Source organism: Scyliorhinus torazame, chromosome X (genome assembly GCF_047496885.1).
Source record: "Scyliorhinus torazame isolate Kashiwa2021f chromosome X, sScyTor2.1, whole genome shotgun sequence".
Classification (NCBI taxonomy): Eukaryota; Metazoa; Chordata; class Chondrichthyes; order Carcharhiniformes; family Scyliorhinidae; genus Scyliorhinus; species Scyliorhinus torazame.
Window position 1 is genome coordinate 32,730,013 of NC_092738.1, and position 24,735 is coordinate 32,754,747.

General features: G+C 44.0%; 1 protein-coding gene across 1 annotated transcript; it reads left to right on the forward strand.

Annotated features, from left to right (window-relative positions):
• The first annotated feature begins 10,140 nt into the window (after positions 1–10,140).
• Positions 10,141–21,007, forward strand: mettl1 (methyltransferase 1, tRNA methylguanosine). The gene is made up of 6 exons (XM_072494014.1): positions 10,141–10,301; positions 11,410–11,576; positions 16,160–16,344; positions 16,769–16,882; positions 17,495–17,596; positions 18,542–21,007. Exons 1-6 carry the CDS (start codon positions 10,222–10,224, stop codon positions 18,686–18,688), a joined length of 795 nt encoding a protein of 264 aa, XP_072350115.1. The 5' UTR covers positions 10,141–10,221; the 3' UTR covers positions 18,689–21,007.
• Positions 21,008–24,735: the final 3,728 nt, after the last annotated feature.

Sequence of the window (24,735 nt, forward strand, 5' to 3'; positions counted from 1 at the left end):
GGGCAATTTAGCGTGGCCAATCCGCCTGCCCTGCACATCTTTTGAGTTGTGGGGGTGAGACCCACGCAGACACAGGGAGAATGTGCAAACTCCACACGGGTCCTCAGCGCTAACCACTGCGCCACCCACCTGAAGTTTTTAACATAACCTTTAGTTACATGGTTTTAATTAAAAGCAGGAAAGAATTTACCAGAATAACGAATGATTGGAGCCCCAGGTGTAGCACTGAGGCATATCGACCAAGAAGTTTAAGGTACTATTTCTATTGCATGTAAAGTTAGCTAATCCCAGGTAGGACAACACTTGGTGTGTTGGCCACAGTTAAGGGGGAAATAAATCCATCACCATTCTCTTTCCTTTTAAAAAAGATTTAGAGTACCCAATTACTTTTTTCCAATTGAGGAGCAATTTAGCGTGGCCAACCCACCTATTAGGCACATCTTTAGGTTGTGGGGGTGAGACCCGGGATCAAACCCAAGTCCTCAGCGCTGTAGGCAGCAGTGCTAACCACTGCGCCACCCCACCATTCTCTTTCCTGATTGATATCCAGTGAATGTTACTGAAACATTCCATATACATGGACATCCAGTGACGACAGAAGCAGGAGCTGAACTGTGATGTCCCCATGGGTATATTAGCTTGAATCTTGCATGAACAATAATCCGGTACCACAAGGCACGAGTTCTACCATCTATGATGGAGGTTCCCCATGTTTTGTGTCTCCCACAATATCTCCCACTCATTTGGAAGTCTAAACTCCAGCACTAGAACTACATTTATTTTTGAAGTATTATTTTGTTGTCATCCAAGTGCAGATGTTAGTGTCAGAAAGTTAAACTCATTTCAGAGGAAGATGAGGAGAGATTTAATTGAAGTGTACAAGGTTGTGAGGTGCTTAGTTAGAGTGCATGGAAGGGATCATTTCCCTTAGTAGAGAGGTCAGTGACAAGGGGATTTTAAGTGATTGGTGGGAGGATTAGAGGGGGGTGAGGAAAACATTTTTTATCCAGAGTCTGGAACTCACAGCTTGAAAAGGGTAGTAGAGGCAGAAACCCTTAACTCATTTAAAAGGTGTCTACGTCTCGTACCCTCCAGGGCCAAGTACTGGAAAATGGGATTCAGCTGGGTAGCTTGTTTTTCGGCTGGCACAGACACGATGGGCAGAGTGGCCTCCTTTTGTGCCGTATATGCTTCTACATTTAAAAAAGTTTCTAAATACATGTAAGGGCGGCACAGTGGTTAGCACTGCTGCCTCACAGCGCCAGGGACCCAGGTTCAATTTCAACCTTGGATGACTGTGTGGAGTTCGTACGTTCTCCCCGTATCTGCGTGGGTTTCCTCCGGGTGCTCCGGTTTCCTCCCACAGTCCAAAGATGCGCAGTTTAGGTGGATTGGCTATGCTAAAAATTTCCCTTTAGAGTCCAAAGATGTGCAGGTTAGGTGGGGTTACAGGGATAGGGCAAGGGAGTGGGCCTAGGTAGAGTGCTCTTTCAGACGGTTGGTGCAGACTCTATGGGCTGAATGGCCTCCTTTTGCACTGTAGGGATTCTATGATTCTCTGTATCTGAAAAGGAGGAATGTGAAGACAAGGAATGTGAACACAATGGGCCGGATGGCCTTCTTCTGTGCTACAATGATTCAGCATCAAGCACTGCCAGGGCCAAATACAACACAGCCAGTTGCAGAATGAAGCAATGCCCTACTCTGTCCTAATTATGTGCATCAGAAGAGCAGTTACCCACTCAATTGCACTATATAAAAGCAGCCAAGTGTTGGCCTTTTGAGTTTTGTGTGGTGTTGAATTGAAATGGCCTGATTTGTTTCTCATGAGAATTTCACATCAGTCTGGATTGCAATTGATTTGAAACAGCAGTGTCTAAACCACTGTGCCACTCAGTTCTCTGGTTTCTTTTTAAAATTAAATTCTTAGACCAGGGCCTCAACAGAGTAGATGGTTTTGTAATGAATAACAATGAGTATGAGAAGTGAGGAGAAAACTGCAACCGAGCTATGCAAATATGCAAAAATAGAAACAGAAGTGAAGACGAAGAGGGTCACAGTTTGAAGATAATTGGTAAAAGAGCCAGAGAGCATTTTGTTCTTGTGCAGCGTGTTGTGATCTGGAATGTTTCACCCAAAACGGTGATGGTAGCAAATTCCGTGGAATGTTCAAAAGGGAACTGGAGATGTACTTTAAGGGAAAGGTATTAAGGCTTTGGAGAAAGGGAAAGTGGGGCCAATTGGATAGCCCTTTCAAAGAGCTGGCACATATATGATGGGCCAAATGGCCTCTTTCTGTGGTTTAACATTAGATATGCTTAGCTTTTTCAGACCGAATTACAATTCAACAATCCACAAGCATTGCTCCAGGTATGGTCACTGAGACACCTGGAGATATTCAAACCCGGAACTGGTGCAGAGAAGAATGTGGATCCCTAGTCTCAGCTTGCCCGAGTTAGAAAGACTAAAAAATCTTGGCCGTTTCTTACCTTGTGCCTTACTTGCTAGGCTTAGCAAATAACAGCGACAGATTTCAAAATTATTTGTATGTTTTTGGGACATTGCAGCCGGTATGTGACATTAGATGCCAAATTGCTGACACATTTCCCTGCTGGTTGGGAACTTTGGGTTGCAATGTGATGACAAAATATCACTCTCTGGTTGAGAATTAATGCAGACTTGACAAAATTCTAATAGCTCTTTTGACAGGCAATCGCTGCCAAGCATGTAACGAGGTCAAGTTAACAAAGTAATTTCCTAATTTCACACATCGCAGACCCCCTAAGTGTATATTGCTGAATTGTGCATTTGATTCCTTTCTTTTTAATTCTGGTGTTGATGACGTTGATTTAATGATTTATGCAAATGAAACATTCTCATAACTGCGTGTGTGTGTGTGGGAGGGGTTAATCAGGTTAGTGCAAAATTGGCTACTGAATCTCTATTGGTCATTAGCACAATTATTCAAGGCCTATTTACACCCCCCACTAACTCAGCCCATGTCAGTTGAATAATTCTTGATCCCGGTCTCTCGTTGAACTAGATTACTTGTAATTTTTGGCTTAGTTTCTCACCCCCTTACCTATCATTAAACTAGCAACTGCAACAATGTTCACTATTGCCCCTGCAGCCAAAATCCTCAACTTCCTATGCTCTCCTAGCCAGTCTCACGCCAAACATATGGGCGGCACGGTAGCACAGTGGTTAGCACTGTTTCTTCACAGCGCCAGGGTCCCAGGTTCGATTCCCGGCTCTGGACACTGTCTGTCCGGAGTCTGCATGTTCTCCCCGTGTCTGCGTGGGTTTCCTCCGGGTGCTCCGGTTTCCTCCCACAAGTCCTGAAAGACGTGCTGTTAAGTGAATTGGACATTCTGAATTCTCCCTCTGTGACCCGAACAGGCGCCGGAATGTGGCGACTAGGGGATTCTCACAGTAACTTCATTGCAGTGTTAATGTAAGCCTACTTGGGACAATAAAGATTATTATTAACTTCCAAAGACATCTGCTTATCCAAATCTCTGGTTCAGCTGGAACATAAGGGGTTTGAATGGCCCAGTGAAGAGGTTGAGGGTATTTGCCCATCTCAAGAGATTAAAATCCGCTGTGTATTTTTTTGCAGGAGACCCACTTGGGGGTCAGGGACTAGACCAGCCTGCACAAGGGGTGGGTGGGGCAGGTTGTTCATTCTGGTTTTGATGGCAAGGCCAGGGGTATAGTGATTTTAATTAACAAAAGAGTTCAGTTTTCCTCCTCCACGATTACAGCTGATCCCAATGGTCAATACGTTATTGTTTGTGCTTCACTGTTGAGCACCCCGATTGTTATGGTCAACATTTACGTCCCCAGCTGGGATGATACTAATTTTATTAACTCCCTGCTGGCCTCCCTCCCTACTCTCGATTCACGTCAGCTTATTTTAGTTGGGGACCTGAATTGTGTTTTGTTTTTTAAAAATGTATTTTATTACAAACATGTATCAAAACAGGTTACAGCGAATAAACACCCTGGGAAACATACTTCCCAACAATCAACTATACAGTCTGTACAGATTTTTCCCCTTTCTTGCCGCCCGCCCCCCCCCCCCCCCACCCACCCCGCGCGACGAGCAGCTCCTCAAACACGGTCACAAGCAATCCCCGCCTTCCCTCAAACCCTCCTGCTGAGCCCCTTAACTCATACTTTATCTTCTCTAACCGCAGGAAGTCATACAGGTCACCCAACCGAGCCGCTATCCACGGTGGCGATGCCGACCGCCACTCCAGCAAAATTCATCGCCGTGCAATCAGAGGCGAAGGCCAAGACATCGGCCTTCCTCCTCTCCATGAGCTCCGGCTTCTCTGAAACCCCAAATATCGCCACCAAAGGGCTGAATCGTGTTTTGGACCCGAGGTTGGACCGTTGTAAGCCTAGATCCCTGGTTTCCATCAGGGATGGTTCGGGCGTTGTCTTCTTTTATGACTCAGAATTGGGGGGGGGGGGATCCTTGGCGCTTTCTGCACCCGAACGATAGGGACTTCTTGGTTTTTTTCCCACAAGTCCACCAAGTATATACCCCGATCGATTTCTTCTCTCTTCGGTGGTGGCGGCTGAGAACTCAGAAACTGTTATTTCCGACCATGCTCTACAATTTATTGACTTATTGCTAGAGTTCTGCCCCACCCTGGAGGTTAAATATTACACACTTAGCTTATAAAGTGTTGTGAACGTATGTCCACGGCCATAAACGATTATATAAAATTTAATAGTTCAGGTTAAATTTCCCCTTCCACGTTAAGGCAGTCCTCAGGGGGGCAGGGGAAGTTATTTCTCACAGGGTGTATGTGTTGAAGACAGCTAGGTTGGAGCAGCAGAGGCTGGTGGATTCTATTCTAGAGGTGGATCACCAGTACTCACTTGATCCAACTCCGGAACTAATGCCAAACAGGAAATAAATGACACTCAGTTTGAGCTATTGTCTCCTGGCACGGCTGTGTGTCAGTTATAATGCTCCAGGGGCACGTTCTATGAGTACGGGGAGAAGGCCAGTCATCTTCTTGCTCACCAACTCAAATGGCAGGCGGCCTCCCGGGAGATTATTCAGATGCTTAATTCGGGTAGCAACCTAGTTTCCGACCCTCCCCAAGTCAATAGGGTTTTAAAATACTTTTACTGCAATCTTCATAGGTAGGAGCCGCCTGCAGATAAATCAATCATGTCCGACTTTCTGGACAGTCTACCCATCCCAACGGTTGAGGTAGATCTGTGCAATGAGTTGGATCCCCCGCGATGCCCAGGCGAGATTTAAAAGTGTATCGGGCTGATGCAGTCTGGCAAGGCCCCTGGTCCAGTTGGCTTTCCGATTGAATTTTTACAAGAGGTTCTCGGAACAGCTTGTGCCACTGTTATTGGACATGATTAATGATTCCCTATCGCAGGGGTCGCTGCCTCCAACCCTCACTCAAGCTTCCATTTCCTTGCTTCTTAAGAAAGACCAAGGCCTGCCGTAGATCACTCTTGAATATGGACGTCAAACTACTCGTTAAAGTGTTAGCCCTGCGGTTAGCGCCTTGCCTCGTAAATATAATTTTGGAGGATCAAACAGTCTTTGTGAAGGGCCAACAGTTGTCAGCCAATATTCTTCACCTGTTAAATGCTATCCTTTCGCACTCCCCAATATCTGAGTCGGAGGATGCTGAAAAGGCATTTGATAGAGTGGAGTGGGAGTATTTATTTGAGATTCTTAGACGGTTTGGAGTTAGTCATAAATTTGCATCCTGGATTGGTCTATTATATAATGTCCCTTCTGCCAGTGTTCATATGAACGCTCTAAACTCTTCATTAATTTCTCTTGAATAGGGGCAATAGGCAGGGCTGCCCACTTTCTCCACTCCTGTTCGCTCTGGCAATAGAGCCGCTCTCTGTAGAGCTGAGGTCCTCAAGTCAGTGGAGGGGTATTGGTCAAGATGGGGGTGGAGCATTAGATGTCTCTCTATGCGGACAACCTACTTCTTTATATTACAGGCACTCCATAGACGGCATAATGAAGTTGCTTAACACCTTCGGGAATTGAACTCAGACAAGATTGAATGTTTTTCGGTTAACCCCCCGGGAGGCAAGCTCAATTGGGGACGTTACCTTCCTGCCTTTCGAAGACAAGCTTTCCCTCTCTGGGGGTCCGGGTCATCCACAACGGGGCCTCACTTCATAAGTTGAATGATATAAGCCTGGCTGATAGTATCAAAATAGATTTTCAGAGGTGGAATAGACTATTAAAATAACTATGCTCCTGAGGTTTTTATTCTCCTTTTCAGCGTCTTCCCATTTTTCTCCCCAATTCCTTTGTTATCAAGATTAACAAATTGATATCCCCTTTTATTTGGGCGGGTAGGAATCCTAGAATCTGTAGCCTTCTGCTCCAATTTGGTCCTCCCCAATTTATTGTTTTATTACTAGGCCGCTAACATCCAAAAATGTTGTTGTGGATCAGTGACGCCGATTCTATTTGGGGACAAGGAGGCTCGCTCCTACACCACTTTTACTCTCCTTGTCAGTCACTGCACCACTGCCCTTTCCCCCCACTGCGTTTTCCTCAAACCCAGTGGTGATGTCTTCTCATAGGACTTGCGAACAGTTCAGACAGCATTTAAGCTCCTTTCCGTGTCTTCACTAGCCCCTATTTGCAATTATCACCTTTTCCTGCCATCTGGGTTGGATCCGACATTTAAATCTTGGGAAGTGAAGGTCCTGGAGTGGTTTGGGGACTTGTTCCTGGAGGGGAGATTTGCCAGCTTTCGGGAGTTAGCTCATAAATTCCAGTTACCCAACTCCAGCTTGTTTCGGTATTTTCCAGTTCACACTTTTGCGCATAAGGCTTTTCCTGCCTTTCCTCTGGCGCCAAATTCATCCTTGATGAGGGGGATCCTGCCCCTGGCGCGGGGTCTATTTCGGCCATATTATTTCATTGGATTTTGCTCCATTAGCGGTGTGAGGGCGAAATGGGAAAGTGAATTGGGCCCCATTTCTACTGATGGGGCTTGGAGTGAGGCCTTTCACAGGGTTAACCCACATCATCATGTACTCGGCTGAGCCTGATTCAGTTGAAGGCCCTTCACAGTACACTCTTGACTACTACACAAGGCTGCATTCGTAGCCCCCTCCTATACTCCCTACACGCACGACTGCGTGGCAAAATTCAGCTCCAACTCCATCTACAAGTTTGAGGATGACACGACTGTATTGGATCGGATCTCAAACAACAAGCATCAGTGTACAGGAGGGAACCTAGTGGTATGGTGTGACGACAACAATCTCCCCCTCAATGGCAGCAAAACTAAGGAGCTGGTCATTGACTTCAGGAAGCGAAGTGTCGTACACACCCCTGTCTGCATCAATCAATGGGGCCGAGGTGGAGATGGTTGACAGCTTCAACTTCCTCGGTGTACACACCAACAATCTGTCCTGGTCCACCCACGTCGTGCTACGACCAAGAAAGCCCAACAGCGCCTGTACTTCCTCAGGAAACTAAGGAAATTTGGCATGTCCACATCGACCCTTACCACTTTTTACAGATGCACCATAGAAAGCATCCTATCTGGCTGCATCACAGCTTGGTATGACAACTGCTTGGCCCAAGACCGTAAGAAACTACAGAGAGTCGTGAACACAGCCCAGTCCATCACGCAAACCCACCCCCCATCCATTGACTGTCTACACCTCCCTGCTGCCTTGGGAAAGCAGGCAGCATGATCAAAGACCCCTCCCACTCAGGTTACTCTCTCTTCCAACCTCTTAATTCAGACAGAAGATACAAAAGTCTGAGAATACGCACGAACAGATTAAAAAACAGCTTCTTCCCAGCTGTTACCAGACTCCTGAATGACCCTCTTATGGACTGAACTGATCTCTCCACGCATCTTCCCTACTGTGTAGCACTACACTCCGTATGCTTCACCCGATGTCTATGTATTTACGTTGTGTATTTATATGTCCTTTGTTTTTTTTGCATGGAATGATCTGCCTGAACTGTACGCAGAACATTACTTTTCACTGTACCTCAGTACACATTTTTAAAAATAAATTTAGAGTACCGATTTTTTTTCCAATGAAGGGGAGATTTAGCGCAGCCAATCCACCTACTCTGCACATCTTTGTGTTGTGGGGGTGAAACCCATGCAGACACAGGGAGAACGTGCAAACTCCAGACACTGACCCGGGGCCGGGATCAAACCTGGGTCCTCAGTGCCGTGAGGCAGCAGTGCTAACCACTGTGCCACCGTGTCACCCCGTACCTCGGCACATATGACAATAAATCTAAATCTAGGGCAAGGATGAGTGGGTTCTTTCCCAAATGTTGAGGAGAGGTGTGAGCGTTGTTCTCTTGGCCCAGCTAACCACACACACATGTTCAGATCCTGCCCCAAACTTGTAGGCTTCTGGACTTCATTCCTTAATACCATGTCAGAGATACTCCGTGTGGAGTTAGACCCGCATCCGCCGGTGGCCATATTTGATGTGTCGGAATTGCTGGTGATTCAGTGTGGGGTAGAGGCAGATGTTGCCGCTTTTGCCTCACTGATAGCCCAGACGCAAATGTTGCTAAGTTCTCCTACTCCGCCCGGTACCTCTGCTTGGTTGGATGACTTGATGTCATTTCGGCATTTAGAGAAGGTCACGTTCACCTTTGGGGGTTGGTAGAGAGGTATTATCCAAGATGGCAGCCATTTATTTCCTTTTTTAAGGAATCAGTCACCGTCAGTTGTCAGTGGGTTTAGGTTAGGTTTAGTATTTAAGTTAATTATGGGTTGTGAGATTTTGTTTTACCTTTATATTTGATTGTGGGTTCTTAAAATTATTTTGTTCCGGTCTGTATTGCTTAGTATTGCAAAAATATTGATAAAACGTTTTTTTTATAAAAATAATTTCCTGACCACTCATGGCCTGTAATTTTCTTTTTTCCCCCTACTTTCCTTCTTGAATAACAGTACCACATTAGTTGTCCTCCAGTTCTCTAGCGCCTCCCCTGTGGCCAGAAAAGATTTGTAAATTAGCATCAGAGCCCCTACAATCCTCTCCCTTGCCTCACAGAGCAGCCTAGGATTACTCTCATCTGGGCCTGGGGATTTATCCACTTTTAAGTCCACGAATACCACAAACACAGCCTCCTTCTCAATGTTAATCTGTTCAATTATATCACAGTCCCTCTACCTGCTTTCTATATGTACATTGTCCTTCTCCACAATGAACACGGATACAAAATACTCATTTAATATCTCACCTACGTCTTTTGGCTCCACACACAGGTTGCCACTTCGGTTCCTATTCCTGCCCTGGTTACCCTCTTGCCCTTCAGATGCTGATAAAATACCTTGGGATTTTCCTTCTATTTTGTCCAGTGTTTTTCTGTGCCCCCTCACTGCTCTCCTAATTACTTTTCAAATACCCCCTCACCCTGCACTTTCTATTCTCCTCTGGAGCATCCACTGTTTTGAGCCCCCGAATCTGCCTTTTTCCCCCCCTTATCCAATGCTGTATATCTCCTGACATCCAGGGCTCTCTGGATTGGTGGTCCCACCCTTTACGGGAACATGTTGTTGGCTTTGTGAATGACTTGGGAAATATGTCCACATTGACAGGCGCTATCTAAACGTCAGGGACTGTCCTGTCCCAATTTTCCTCCGATTCTTGCAATTTTTGCCTAAAAGAAGCTTGACTTACATTGATGGGCGCTCTTCAATAACAACAACTTAGGAGGTAACACATTTTCTTTTGGTTTTGGACAAATTCCTCTCACTATCTGAGATAACAATCTGGGCTGACTAAATAATGGTGAAGAAAGCTCGGGCAAGCATCCCGGCGCTTGGTGACGACGCTATGTTCATGCAGCGGTCGCGCGCGAGCTAACGGGCGCTTGGTGATGACGCTATGTTCAAGCCGTGGTCGCATGCGAGCAATCGGGGGTTTGGTGATGACGCTTTGTTCATGCGGTGGTCTCGCGCAAGCATCCGGGCGCTTGGTGATGACGCTTTGTTCATGCGGTGGTCTCGCGCGAGCATCCGGGCGCTTGGTGATGACGCTTTGTTCATGCGGTGGTCTCGCGCGAGCATTCGGGCGCTTGGTGATGACGTTTCGTTCCTGCGGTGGTCTCGCGCGAGCATCCGGGCGCTTGGTGATGACGCGTTGTTCCTGTGGTGGTCTCGTGCCGACATTTCTATTCGCCTTTCCCCTTTCCCAGAATCGGCGGTTATGGCGGTCTCCGCTCCTCAAAAGCGCTTTTACCGACAGCGAGCTCACTCCAACCCCATGGCGGATCATGTCTTTGACTAGTGAGTATGGAGGATGGTCTGGGTGGGAGGACTCGTCCCCCACTCTCATTGGGCAGCACGCTGGTGCAGTGGGTTAGCACTGCTGCCTCACGCGCCGAGGTCCCAGGTTCGATCCCGGCTCTGGGTCAGTGTCCGTGTGGAGTTTGCACATTCTCCCCGTGTCTGCGTGGGTCTCACCCCCACAATCCAAAGATGTGCAGGGTAGGTGGATTGGCCACGCTAAATTGCCCTTAATTGGAAAAAATGAATTGGGTACTCTAAATTTAAAAAAAAAAAGATGCATGGGTATGAGTGGTGCCAGGGGCTGGTTTAGCACAGTGGGCTAAACAGCTGGCTTGTAATGCAGAACAACGCCAGCAGCCTGCGTTCAATTCCCGTACCAGCCTCCCTGAACAGGTGCCGGAATGTGGTGACTAGGGGCTTTTCACAGTAACGTCATTGAAGCCTACTTGTGACAAGCGATTATTATTATAATGCTTATGGTCCAAGACTTTCTCCGTTTTACAATTCTCATTCCTGTTTCAAAGCTGCTCCAGCCCTATAACTCTTTGAGATTTCTGGGTTCCTCCATACCAAAAGCCTGATCCCAGCTCCCCATATTACATCAGAATAGAAGTGGACTACTTAGCCCCTTGTATCTGTTTTACCATGCAGTTAGATTATGAATGATCTGTACCACAATTTCGTTAACTGCCTTTGATCCGTAACTCTTGATACCCTTACCTGATACAAATGTGTCAATCTGAGAGTTGAAAGCTCCAATTGACCTCCAGCACCCACAGCTGTTCTGGGACAAAACGTGCTTCTTGATTTCACTCCTGAATGGTCTAAATTCAAGATCGTATCCCCTTGTTCTAGATTCACCCAATTCAAGATTATACCCCCTTGCTGTAGATTCCTCCCTCAGAGTAAATCACTTCTCTTAATCATTCTTTTATCATTGTAAACACCCTGATTAAATCACTCCTCAGACTTCTAAACTCATTTGCAGCACTCACCATCCAAATTTCCAGTTTCCATCAGGCATTTTCATTTTTTCTTGTTGGTACTTAAAAGGTTAAAGCTGACAATTCATTGTGATTGCCAACTTCTGTCTATTTTTCTGTAGCCCAGTAACGCCTGAAGAAATGGATTGGTCCCAGCACTACCCCGAATACTTCAAACCACGCTCAAAAAATGACCATCATGATGACGAGAAAGATCTCATTGATGAAAAGAAATTAAAGTTTCAGGTGGAATTTGCAGATATAGGCTGTGGATATGGAGGTTTACTTGGTAAGAAAGATTTCGAGCAATCTGGGGTGCATGCAACCAACTTTTCTAAATATTCCGCCGAGGTCCCAGGTTCGATCCCAGCTCTGGGTCACTGTCCGTGTGGAGTTTGCACATTCTCCCCGTGTTTGTGTGGGTTTCACCCCCACAACCCAAAAGATGTGCAGGGTAGGTGGATTGGCCACACCAAATTGCCCCTTAATTGGAAAAAATGAATTGGGTACTGTAAAAAAAAAAATTTTTAACAACTTTCTAAATATTCTGTGTTAACATATTCTGATCTTTCAGATCGAGACTAATGTATTCAAACCACAACCTCTGTTCAGTCTGTAAGCATGACCCTGAGCTTCCTGCCGCTTGTCATTTCATTTCTCCACCTTGCTCCCACTCATAACCTTTCTGTCTTTGGCCTGCTACAGTATTCCAATGAATCACAAGCTCGAAGACCAGCATTTTTTAGAAAATAATTCCAATTAAGGGGTAATTTGGCGTGGCCAATCCACCTACCCTGCACATCTTTGGGTTGTGGGGGTGAGTCCCACGCAGACACTGGAAGAATGTGCAAACTCCACACAGATAGTGACCCAGGGCCGGGATCAAACCAGGTCCTTGGCGCTGTGAGGCAGCAGTGCTAGCCACCGTGCCGCCCACATCTCTTTCAACCTGGAACTCAACATTGAGTTCAACCATTTTAATTGATAACCTGTGCCTCCATCTTTGCTTCATGTGTTCATTTTATTTGTTGTTTCTTTCTTTATTCCTCCACATTGCATTCAGACAGCTGCTAAACAGCCATATTCACTTCATCTGGACACATCTTTTCTCTCTTTGCTATCCCCATTACCACTGCTTTTGGCATTTGTGCAATGAAATCTTTTGTCATTGAATCTCTCCTGTCCTTCAGCCTATCACAGACCTTCCCTTTTGTTCTTCCTTCCCCATGCCCAAAACCCATTACATTTCAATCTTTCCTCTGTCCTGATTAAAGGCCATCAACCTGTAACCTTAACTCTGTTTCTCGCATAGATGCTGCCTGGTCAGTTTTATTTTTCATTTTCATTTCAAACCAAAACATTGCTATTGAAATCCTAAGCTGCCCTTCAAGACTCTGTTCCCTGTCTATTCACATTTGAAGAGCTTTGTGATACCGTTAGTTTGAAGATGCTGTGTTTGTGGTCATAGCTGTCACTGAATTTGATCACGAGAAAGCAAGATCCTTGAATTTGTTAATTAAAACAAAACCATTCCTTAAAATGACACATTCAGGGCATTTTTAAAGCCTATTTCCACCTCATTTTGTAATTTAGATTTGTTTAAGCTTTTATGTGCAAATTTTATGCCCGCTTAAGGTGAAGGATTTCAATGCTGGTGAATGGAACACATTTCAGGTACACAGTGTCAACATAAAATACCAGGCTAATGTCCAGAATGACTTCAGTGCAGTGTAAGTAAAGTATTTATCAAAGTGTTCCACAACTGCTGTGGGCTGAATGACCATGAAATGAAAATCGCTTATTGTCACAAGTAGGCTTCAAATGAAGTTACTGTGAAAAGTAACATTCCGGCGCCTGTTCGGGGAGGCTGGTATGGGAATTGAATCGTGCTGCTGGCCTGCCTTGGTCTGCTTTCAAAGCCCACGATTTAGCCCTGTGTTAAACCCGCCCCTTAATAAGAAGCAGGCCTTTCAAGTCTGCTCTGCCATTCAATGAGATCATGACTGCTCTGATATGATAACCCTCCATTCCACTTTCCCACCGTATCCCCATAACCCTTGATTCCCTTACTTGTTAAAAATCTGCCTATCTCAGCCTTGAACATATTAATAACCCAGCCTCCACAGCTGTAAAGAATTCCACCAATTCATTATCCTTTGAGAGAAGAAATTCCTCCTCACCTTAAATGGGTTGCTCTGAGGATGTGCCTCTGGCCCTAGACTCACACAGCCTCTCAGCATCGACACTGTCAAGTCCCCTGAGAATCCTATTTGTATCAATACGGTCACCTCTCATTCTTCTAAACTCCAATGCGTACAAGCCCAACCTACTCAGCCTCTCCTCATAAGAAAAGCCCTCCATACCCAGGATCAACCTTGTGAACCTCTGGGCTGCCTCCAATGCCAGTATATCTCACTTGAGATAAGGGGACCAAAACTGTTCACAGTATTCCAGGTGTGGTCTAACCAGTGCCTTGTATAGTTTTAGCAGGACTTCCCTATTTTCACACTCCATTCCTTTTGAAATAGAAGCCAACATTCCATTTGCCTCCCCTATTACCTGCTGAACTTGCATAAATCACAGAAAACCAGCATGCAGGAGAGCTCTCAAATCCCTCTGCTGCAGTTTTCTGCAATCTTTCTCCATTTATGTGCTGAAATTCTTGGGATGTACCAAGTTTAAAAACATTCTCACACTTTTCATTCTTGTGCAAATACCCAAGAGTTCTGCAGCCCTTAGATCAGTATTCTTGAGAAGGATGTACAACTAGAAGGCAAAATGAACAATGGAAATATACCGTAGCCACTTGGGTGGATAAATGGGGGATCTGCCTCCAGTTCTGAACCTCCAATACGAACATTTGATAAGTTTCATTTGGCATTGCCTCAAAAATGTTCCCACGGTCTTGCATTGAAACAACTGATTAATCATTGTATTATGATATGGAATAGTTGCTGCAACACTTCAATGGACCTTTTCAGATTCAGAATTTTGCACCTTCAGAGGTGGATTATTTGGTGGTTTGAGAATTGGCAAAATATTCTTAACCCCAAGGCACTTGGAATTATAGCATTGAATTCCTACCACTAGATGGTGCTACTTTATGTGAACAAGAGTTGCAGGATTTTTGTGCTGTTACAATGCAGTGAGACACACCTGTATGTCCACTAGATCCTTTGACGATGAGCAATATTTTCTATACGCAAGGACCCCAAATAGTTTCTGCAATGTAATGACTTAACCTCATCCCATTTCTCCTGCCTTCCCCCATAACCCCTGATCCCCATATTAATCAAGAACTGATCTGTTCGATCCGAGGTCAGCAACCACGCATAAGCAATTGGTTAGAGCACAGAGGTTTATTATTACTTACAGTCAAATCACCACCAGTCCCCGGAGGGTCTCCTTCCCTGACCTGCACCCAGGTCGGGGTTTTTATACTAGAGGAACTACCTCTGTTAAGGGGAAGTCCCGCCTCTTTACTGGGGAAGTTCATATTCTCCAAGGGCACGGGAAACCTGGTGATTCCTATCCTGTAACCTCCGCTGGGGTTAGAACACTATCTATCTCTGTCTTAAACACTCAGTAACTTGGCCTCCACAGCGGCAATGAGTTCCACAGATTCACCATTCTCTGGCTGAAGAAATTCCTTCTCACTGTTTTAAAGGATCATCCCTTCAGTCTGAGGCTGTGCCCTCGGGTTCTGGTTTCTCCTGCTATTGGAAACATTCTCTCCACATCCACTCTATCCAGGCCTCGCAGTATCCTGGAAGTTGCAATAAGATCTCTCCTCATCCTTCTAAACTCCATCGAGTACAGACCCAGAGTCCTCAACCGCTCCTCATATGACAAGTCCTTCATTCCAGGCATCATTCTTGTGAACCTCCTCTAGGCGGAAGCACAAGTGGTTAGCACTGTGGCTTCACAGCGCCAGGGTCTCCGGTTCGATTCCCCGCTGGGTCACTGACTGTACGGAGTCTGTACGTTCTCCCCGTGTCTGTGTGAGTTTCCTCCGGGTGCTCCAGTTTCCTCCCACAGTCCAAAGACGTGCAGGTTAGGTGGATTGGCCATGATAAATTACCCTTAGTGTCCAAAAAGGTTAGATGGGGTTATTGAGTTACGGGGATAGGGTGGCAGTGAGGGGTTAAGTGGGTTGGTGCAGACTCAAAGGGCTGAATGGCCTCATTCTGCACTATGTTCTATGGACCCTTTCCAAGGCCAGCACATCCTTCCTTGGAGCATCTTGGAAACATGTCTACTTTGAACTGTGCTATCTGATGCTGCTGCCATAACATTGTATACTATAAAGAAAGATACTTCCATACCGATCAGTGTACTCCGCTTATTTTTTAAAATGTCTCCATGCTGGTCACCTGCCAATTAACAAAACAAAATATTTTTAAGTTTTAAAGTTACAACATTGGGACAATATGTTTTACTTAGAGAAAAATCATGTCCCATATAATGGAAGATTCAGCAGGTCTTTCAATTGAACACTCTGCTTTATCAAAAACATAGTAAATAATTGCTGACATCGTACATGTAGCAAAGAGCATGCTGTTTTAATGCTGGACACTAGTATTCACTTGCACTGCAGCTCCTACCTATTCTCATTTTTTTCTCCCTGACCAGCAAGTGTTTCTGCATTCATGATTGTCGCTCAGTTTAGTCAGGCCTTCTACAATACATTCAAATCAGTGTTTTGGTGCCTCTTTAAGCCAATTGGCCTTAATGTAACATGGGTTTGAAGTTACTTTGCACCATACAGTCAGTATTAAATCAAATCTACATTATTCCCCGAAATAAGTGCCAAAACTTCAAAAGCTGCACACTGCCGCCTCCACTAATGGGACTTATTCTTTTTTTTTTTAGTTGAGTTATCTGCTCTCTTTCCGAGTTCATTGATTCTGGGTCTAGAAATCCGAGTGAAGGTATCCGACTATGTCATAGATCGCATCAAATCCCTAAGAGCTTCCAACCCTGGAAAGTACCAGAACATCGCTTGCATCAGAAGCAATGCCATGAAGTATTTACCAAACTTCTTCACAAAAGGGCAGGTACAGTGGCTGGTTTATTCGATGACTGTCATCCCAACATACTAGAATGTTTGTGCTTGAAAACTTAAGAATCTTTGTTTAATCGTTATTGTTTAAAATTATCCCAGAACCTTTAGCACTTTCTTAAAAGTTTATAATATAGCGCGGCGCAGTGATTAGCACTGGGACTGCGTCGCTGAGGACCCGGGTTCGAATCCCGGCCCTGGGTCACTGTCCGTGTGGAGTTTGCACATTCGCCCTGTATCTGCGAGGGTTTCACCCCCACAACCCAAAGATGTGCAAGATAGGTAGATTGACCATGCTAAATTGCCCCTTAATTGGGGGAAAAAAAATAATTGGGTACTCTTTATTTATTTAAAAAATATATATATATTTTTAAAGTTTTTATAATGTTTATTTTTCCTACTTTTTTTCCTGTTTGCAGCTGAGCAAGATGTTCTTCCTCTTTCCGGATCCACATTTTAAAAAGACAAAACACAAATGGAGAATTATTAGCTCCACGTTGCTGGCTGAATATGCTTATGTACTCCGTGTAGGGGTAAGATCCTTTTCTTTCCATATATGGTGTGAAGACCCACAAGCACCTGATAACAGGGGCTTCAGTTTTTTCTAGAATTTGGGGAGATGATAGTGTGGTGATAATGTTGCTGGACTAGTAATCTTTGGGTTCAGGCTAATGCTCTGGGAACATGGATTCAAATCAAACCATGGCAACCGGTGGAATTTCAGTTCAGCTAATAAAATCTGGAATTGAAAGCTAGTATCCGTAATGGTGACCATGAAACTATCATTGGTTGTTGTAAAAACCCATCTGGTTTACTCGTGCCCTTTTTAGGGGTAGAAATCTGCCACCAGTAAGTGGTCTGGCCTACATGTGACGCCAGACCCACAGTAATGTGGTTGACTCTTAACTGGCCTCTGCAATGACCTAGTAAGCCACTTAGTTCAAGGGCAATTAGTAATGGGCAACAAATGCTGGTCTTATCAGCGATGTCACATCCCATCAAAGAATTTTTTAAAATCTAGACAGTGCTGTTTATGCACAGAACGAGACTCTCGCTTAGTTTTATGAAGTAATGGTGCTTTTTTGGTAATAAGGGCCAGTTTCCGATGTTTTAACTATAAATTTGCATTTTTTTTTTCTCCTTAGGGCTTGGTCTATACTATTACTGATGTGCAGGAAGTACATGAGTGGATGGTCAAACACTTCACTGAACACCCATTGTTTGAACATGCTCAACTAGAGGAACTGGTGAGAATTATACTTGCATATACATAGACGTTACAGCACAAACTTGAATTGTCCAACAGCGGCTATACTTCAAAAGTACTCCATTGGCTGTAAAGCACTTTGAGACATCTGGTGGCTGTGAAAAGTGCTGTATAAATGTAAGTCATGTAGCATATAATGCATTCAAAATCCTTCGTGCATCAGCTGTTTTGTTAGCATTCTCCTCTTTTCATACTAATTTTTCCAGGCGACAATTCCACGGGCATTGGTGGTCCTTTGTCTCTTCAAACTTGCTATTCTTTACGTTTTGAACTGAACAGTGACTTTCTGCAGTCTCTCTAACTTTGCTAGCCCCTGATCCCATCCTTGAATTATCACAATCCAGTTGTTTTATATTCCCCACCCTAGCCCAGGGACATTGAGCTCAGTGGGCAAGATATCAGCTGGCATCCAGTGCCCATGGGATCCTATCCCAGCAAAGGAATCAACAGATTTGGCCGAGGAGAAAATTGGCATGCACGTTTTGAGCTGGTCACGTCTTGTGCCAACTTGGAAAGAGTGAAATTACTCTGGAATGCAGACTCTTTCTGAGTCCGAGAAACTGGAAATGCAGTAATGCCAAATTAATCTTTTGGTTTCAGTTTGAAGTCACTGATTTCTGAGCTCATTGACTCTGCCTTATCTCAGGCTTTGAGGCTTTCCTCAGAACCCCTTCTGTTTTTCCAATGAAATTATACCTTTTATTTGTTGCAAAATAGTCTGTTATTTTGTGATCCTTTACTCTGTTTGGATCTGGGAAGATGAGAGTTGTCCCTGCGCTACTGTTAATGCACCTTCCAGTTCGCCATTCCGAATAGATTGGTGAGGTGGTTGCCCATTCCTTCTTGGTCATGGGTGGCATGGGAGGTTTCTTTTAAAAGAAATAGAGGATGCCTTTCTGATGCCTATTTTATTTAATTATACCAGAAGGATGACATCATCATTGACCGTCTTGGTGTCTGCACAGAAGAAGGTAAAAAAGTATTAAGGAATGGAGGACAGAATTTTACTGCAGTGTTCCGACGAGTTGAGGATAAAACACAGAGGTTGAAAATCGAAGAGGAAAAGTCCTGAGGCGAATACTCCTTGATTTGACTTTACAGAAGCAAGTGACTATTGGAAGGTTCTTGGCTCAATTGGAACACACTGGACTCGCTCTTTTATGGCTGCAGCAGCTTCATTGACGCTAGATTGCCACACATCTTTAAATATATATATAAATAAACTGAAAGTAACCTCCACTGCAGCCTTCAAATACATGGCGAGTGTTGACACGTATCCATTCTTGCTTGGGTAGGTATTTTGGCCAATCAACAATATAACTCCAGGTTTGAAAATTTGTTTGCTAGTGGCAATTTATAGATGTTTATTTTTAAGATGAGATTAGGAACATGACATTGTAAACTATTAGGCAGTGCAGAAAATTCCATTGAACAAATTTGTGTTTCACAAGTCTTTACTGATTGCTGTTTATTCTTGCTGCAATTGAGAATTGTCCCTTTTGAGACATATGCTTATAACCCACAGCTTAGGGGCTGGTTTAGCACACTGGGCTAAATAGCTGGCTTTTAAAGCAGACCATCGCAGGCCAGCGGCACGGTTCAATTCCCATACCAGCCTCCCCGAACAGGTGCCGGAATGTGGCGACTAGGGGCTTTTCACAGTAACTTCATTTGAAGCCTACTTGTGACAAGCTATTTTCATCTCATTTCATTATTAAACTGCAACCAACATTGCAATAGTGACGGCACTTCAAAGGACAACATTTGGCTGTGGGGTTTCCTGAAGCTGTGAAAGGTACTTCAGACATGCAAGTCTGTCTGCCTGTCTTTATACCAAAGAGGATTTATTGAGCAGGGTCAATGCTATCTTACTAATCGAAGTAACTTATTTTGATTACTTAATGCCTTGTGCGTCACCTTCCCTCAGTTGGCGGCACTCACCTCTGTGTCACAAGGTTGTGGTTTCAATTTGCACTTCAGAGATTTGAGCTCCTAATCTAGGCTGACACTCCAGTGCTACACTGTCAGAGGTTCCCTCTTGCAGATGAAATGATGTCTTTGTTTCAATAAATATCTTCCTTTCAGAGAATTCGCTGTGTTCTGGTCCCTCAACCATGTCCACCAAAAATAGATGACCTGATCATTCATTTCTTTGTTTTTAGGGTCTTACTGTGAATGGCGTGGCTCCTGCAAATCCATACATGACTGCATTTCAAAAGTAATTATTTGAATCTAGCACTTTCGGACATCCTGCTGATATAGTGAGGCAAAATAAATTCAACCTTGTTCATTGGTTATTTTTTCCTTTTTAGTTTTGTTCAGCACAGTGGGCTAAACAGCTGGCTTGTAATGCAGAACAAGGCCAGCAGTGTGGGTTCATTTCCTGTACCGGCCTCCCCGAACAGGTGCCAGAATGTGGCGACTAGGGGCTTTTCACAGTAACTTCATTGAAACCGTCTATTTTGATTCTTTACTTTTGAACGGGTATGTGTTCATTATTCCTATCTAACTATCTTATGGGAAGACTGTTTTATTTAAAATGGTAGGCTGCTGGAACTGACATGCAGTGCAGCATTCTGAAACACATTTCCATTCCCCAACTACTTTTAATTTCCCTATTTCCATTTAAAATTGGCAAAATTCACATTCCTGTGGATTTGCTATTAATTGGAATGTTAATCAGGGTGTCAATAGGTACGAATACCAGACTGGTTCATTGCCTACAATGGGTAATGGAGGTGTCCCAAAACAGGTCCCAGGTTCAATAACACCACTACCAACTTGATCAAAAAGTTTACAATCCCACATTGTTTCGAGTAGACTTTGATATTGGATTGAACTAGATCACGTGCTTTGATGCTGATTACAGACCATGTGTACCATTCTGTCTTAGACTCAGAATCTTTGGCAATTTGCATCAAAGCTGCTATATCTTCAGAGGGAAGGTCAGTAATTACAGTACATGGCTTGTAAAAGAAGGGCAATAATTAACTGAAAGGGTCACCATGTGAGTTAGAGCTGTAAAGAGCCAAATACATAAGCATTTAAGACTTTTGACCCAGAATATGTTGGAATCGATCAGATATGTTTTCTCTGGTTAGGATGAGTTTTGCAAGCTCGTCATATGCTTTCCTACAAATGATAGAGTGCATTTAAAAATTAATCTCTGGAATCTTCCCTAACTCTGTTAGCCCCATTTTTGTTCATTCCTGTCTATCTAGAGTTGGGAAGCTACTGCCACTTTACGTTTTGTAAACCTGTCCTTATTTTGTCCATTCAAATTTTTTAAAACGGCAGATTTATGTTCATCAGAGTTCAGTGTGTATTCTGTAAATGTGACTTTGAAAATATAATCGTGTTTGGCGAAATAAAATGATGCCTTGTGTATGGAGCCACTGAGAAACATGCTTGTGTTTACTGGGTATTGCAGTGGATGTTTTTGAAACCACGTTTCTAGACTCGTACAGTGACATTCGAGCTGAAGTAACGTCCATATATTTCAACGTTGTGTATTTAAAATTGATTCAAATTTGCAATCTGCTCTTAAAACTGAATACGTGCAGAACCTTCTTATAATAGATTACAAATCATGGCCTGTCCCTGATTGTGCATCAGCACATCTTCAATCTTAAAATGCTGTGTCCTTCTTAAGAACAAAGAAAATTACAGCACACGAACAGGCCCTTCGGCCCTCCAAGCCTACACCGACCATGCTGCCCGGCTGTACCAAACCCCCATACCTTTCTGGGGACAAAAAGAACAAAGAAAATTACAACGCAGGACATCTGGAGACTGAAACTGACAGCATATTCTTCTTATTTTTATTATTATTCCATTGCAAAGTACTATAAGGGACCAAACAGCAATTTAAGGTGCTTCACAGGAGCATCATGAAACAAATATTTGACATGAGCCACAAAGAGATAGTAAGACATGAAGAGGTAAGTTTTAAGGAGGAGAGAGAGGTAGAAACTTGGGGAGGGAATTCCAGAGCTTAGGGCCCAGGTATGGCTGCCACTAGTGGAACAAAGTAAATTGGGGATGGACAAAATGACTGAATTGGAGGAGCACAGAATTCTCTGTGGGTTTTGGGGCTGGAATCGGGTATTTGGAATTATTTCCATAGATCAGTGAAATTGTTGTAAAAGATGATTTTTTTGAATATGCTAAAATCCCCAATTGTTTGACCTATTTGGTCACCAGGATTTCGAGTGCAAGATTGGCATCTATTGATTTTGATGGGTTATGTACACACATGAAGCAAACACCGGATGGAAAGCTTTGCCCTGGCTCTCTGGCCAGGTCAGAACAATTAAACGTGTCGAGATATGAAAAAAGTACAAAATAAAACCAGGACGCCGGGTCATTTGGCTTGATCTGTCTCTCCATTTCTAATGACGGAATGACTAAACCTGTACAAGGATACATGCATGACCTTTAACATACACTCTGCAAAAGATCATGTTACTTGTTTGTATTTGGGGTAAATAACGGGTAGGGAACCAGTTTTAAAAATCGCACAGAGCCTGGCTTTCTGATTGACAAAACTCATTCCAATGTCTTGTCATTAATATTGAACTGACAATCTATTTAAGCAACAGCTGACTTAAGTTTAAAAGGGTAGCAGCTTTAAATACAGAAATGTGGTTAAATTTGAGCATCAACAAAGATTTATCAATCTGGTGTGCATATAGTGGAATCAGTACAGTCGCTATCGGTAAAGCCAATAATTATAATTGTGCACAAAAATAATTCTAGCACATTTACAGCATAGGAGGCCATTTGTCATGTCCATACTAACTGCAAGAACAGCTCGCCTCGTCCTACTCTCCCACCTTTTCCCCATAACTCTGCAAATGTTTTTCTCTACAGATAATTATCCAATTCTTGAATGCCACAATTGAACCTGTCACCATTACACTCTCAGGCTGTACATTCTGGATCTTAACTTGCTACATAAAAATATTTTCCATATAATCGCTTAAGGCTTCAATGAAGTTACTGTGAAAAGCCCCTAGTCGTTACATTCCGGCACCTGTTCGGGGAGGCTGGAATGGGAATTGAACCCCCGCTGCTGGTCTTGTTCTGTATCACAAGTCAGCTGTTTAGCCCACTGTGCTAAACCAGCCCCATGTATTGCCTTTGGCTCTTTTGCCAATTGCCTTAAAGGTGATTTAGGTGTCCTTTGGTTCTCAACTCTCTGCCAACAAGAACAGTTCCTCTCTCTCTATTCTGGCCAGACCCCTCAAGGTTTTGGACATCTCCATATCTCTTAATCTTGTCTTCTGCAAGGAAAACACTCAGCTTTTCCAATCTATCCACATAACTGAAGTTCTTGAAATCTGGTACCATTCTCATGAGCCTTCCTACATCCCCTCCAATGCCTTCATGTTCTTATCAGCTCAGTTCGCTGGGCAGCTGGTTCCTGATGCACAGCGAGGCCAACAGCGTGGGTTCCATTCCCATACCGCCTGAGGTTATTCATGAGGTGTGGTGATCTCGCTTGCCTGTACAGAGCAGCACGGTAGCACAAGTAGTTAGCACTGTGACTTCACAGTGCCAGGATCCTAGGTTCGATTCCCTGCTGGGACACTGTGCGGAGTCTGCACGTTCTCCCCGTGTCTGCGTGGGTTTCCTCCCACAACCCAAAGATGTGCAGGGTAGGTGGATTGGCCACGCTAAATTGCCCCTTAATTGGAAAAAATTAATTGGGTTCTCTAAATTTATAACAAAAAATAATAATAGTACGGCTACAGAAATGTATCCTCTTCCTATTAGCCCCCCCCCCCCCCCCCCCAAAAAAAAAGGTGTGATGAATGGGATCATATAGAGGGAAAAATAGATAAATATCTTCATTTACTGATTTGGAAATCGGGTACAGGATGTCACTGAAGAGGATTCTGATGTAATATGTGTACTACTCCCATGGCTCGCTTTCCCACTGCATGTTGCAAGACTCTGCAATCAAATGCATTCATCTTGTAGTTTTCCATTTGTCGCATTGCCCGAACACTGCTCTGGCTTGGGCTGTGCACCCTGTCCAGCTGGACGTGACTGCCACCAGTAGCAAACCACTGCAGGATGAGAAAGGCCAAAACACATGATGTATATACCCTACTTTTATTAAGGGTTTTATTTCGAGGACTCTAAATGATCTTTCGGACTCTCCCTGTTGATCAGGCTCCCATCTTTCCAGTTATCGTTTTACTGCCTCCTGTCCTGACCGACTCCCGAATTAAAGCTGTTATTCCACTTTACAGTTTCCAGAAATGTGACCAGCTTAATCATAGGATTTACAGTGCAGAAGGAGGCCATTCGGCCCATCGAGCCTGCACTAGTCCTTGGAAAGAGCGCCCTACTTAAGCCCATCCCTCTACCCTAACCCAGTAACCCCATCTAACCTTTTTTTGTACACTAAAGGACAATTTAGCATAGCCAATCCACCCAACCTGCACATCTTTGGACTGTGGGAGGAAACCCACGCAGACACGGGGAGAAAGTGCAGACTCCGCACAGACAGTGACCCGAGGCCGGAATTGAACCCGGGTCCCTGGCGCTGTGAGGCAGCAGTGCTAACCACTGAGCCACCCTGTTTTTGTCTTTATCCTTAAAAGAGTCACAGTATGACTTAACTCCTCTTTAAATTTAGTTGCCTCTAATTTAAAGCAAGGAAACGCCATATCCTCAATGAGCAGCTAGCCAAATATCTGCATTCTCGCTGTATTAAACTGCTGAAGGGATTCCCCGCTGACACTTCCCAATCCTGCTTATTGGGGTCGTGGAGGACGATCAATGATTTCTGAATTGGTAACAGTGAGGACGTTTCTTATAAAACACAAAAAATGACCAAGTCTGAGTGAAATTGCACATAATTTAAATATGATATTGACCAGAAGTTTAACATACACCTGCCAACCTTTACTCCTCGACCCAAGGTAAGCAGGGGGACTTTAGGAGCCTGTTGCTCTGTTATCTCCAGAAAATAAGAACATTGCGGTACACAATTTTCTTTTATATTGGCCTGATCTTTCTTCTCCCTTACACACGCACCAAAAAAACCCAATCATTTGATGCTATTTGTTTGCAAGTTCATCGATCTTTTGTTCTTAAATTTTTTTT

Excerpts from the sequence above, each read along its gene's own strand:
- mettl1 (XM_072494014.1), top strand. The coding sequence starts at position 10,222 with ATGGCGGTCTCCGCTCCTCAAAAGCGCTTTTACCGACAGCGAGCTCAC. Across the intron at positions 10,302-11,409 it reads GCGGATCATGTCTTTGACTA|CCCAGTAACGCCTGAAGAAA; the intron begins GTGAGTATGGAG and ends ATTTTTCTGTAG. Across the intron at positions 16,345-16,768 it reads ACTTCTTCACAAAAGGGCAG|CTGAGCAAGATGTTCTTCCT; the intron begins GTACAGTGGCTG and ends TCCTGTTTGCAG.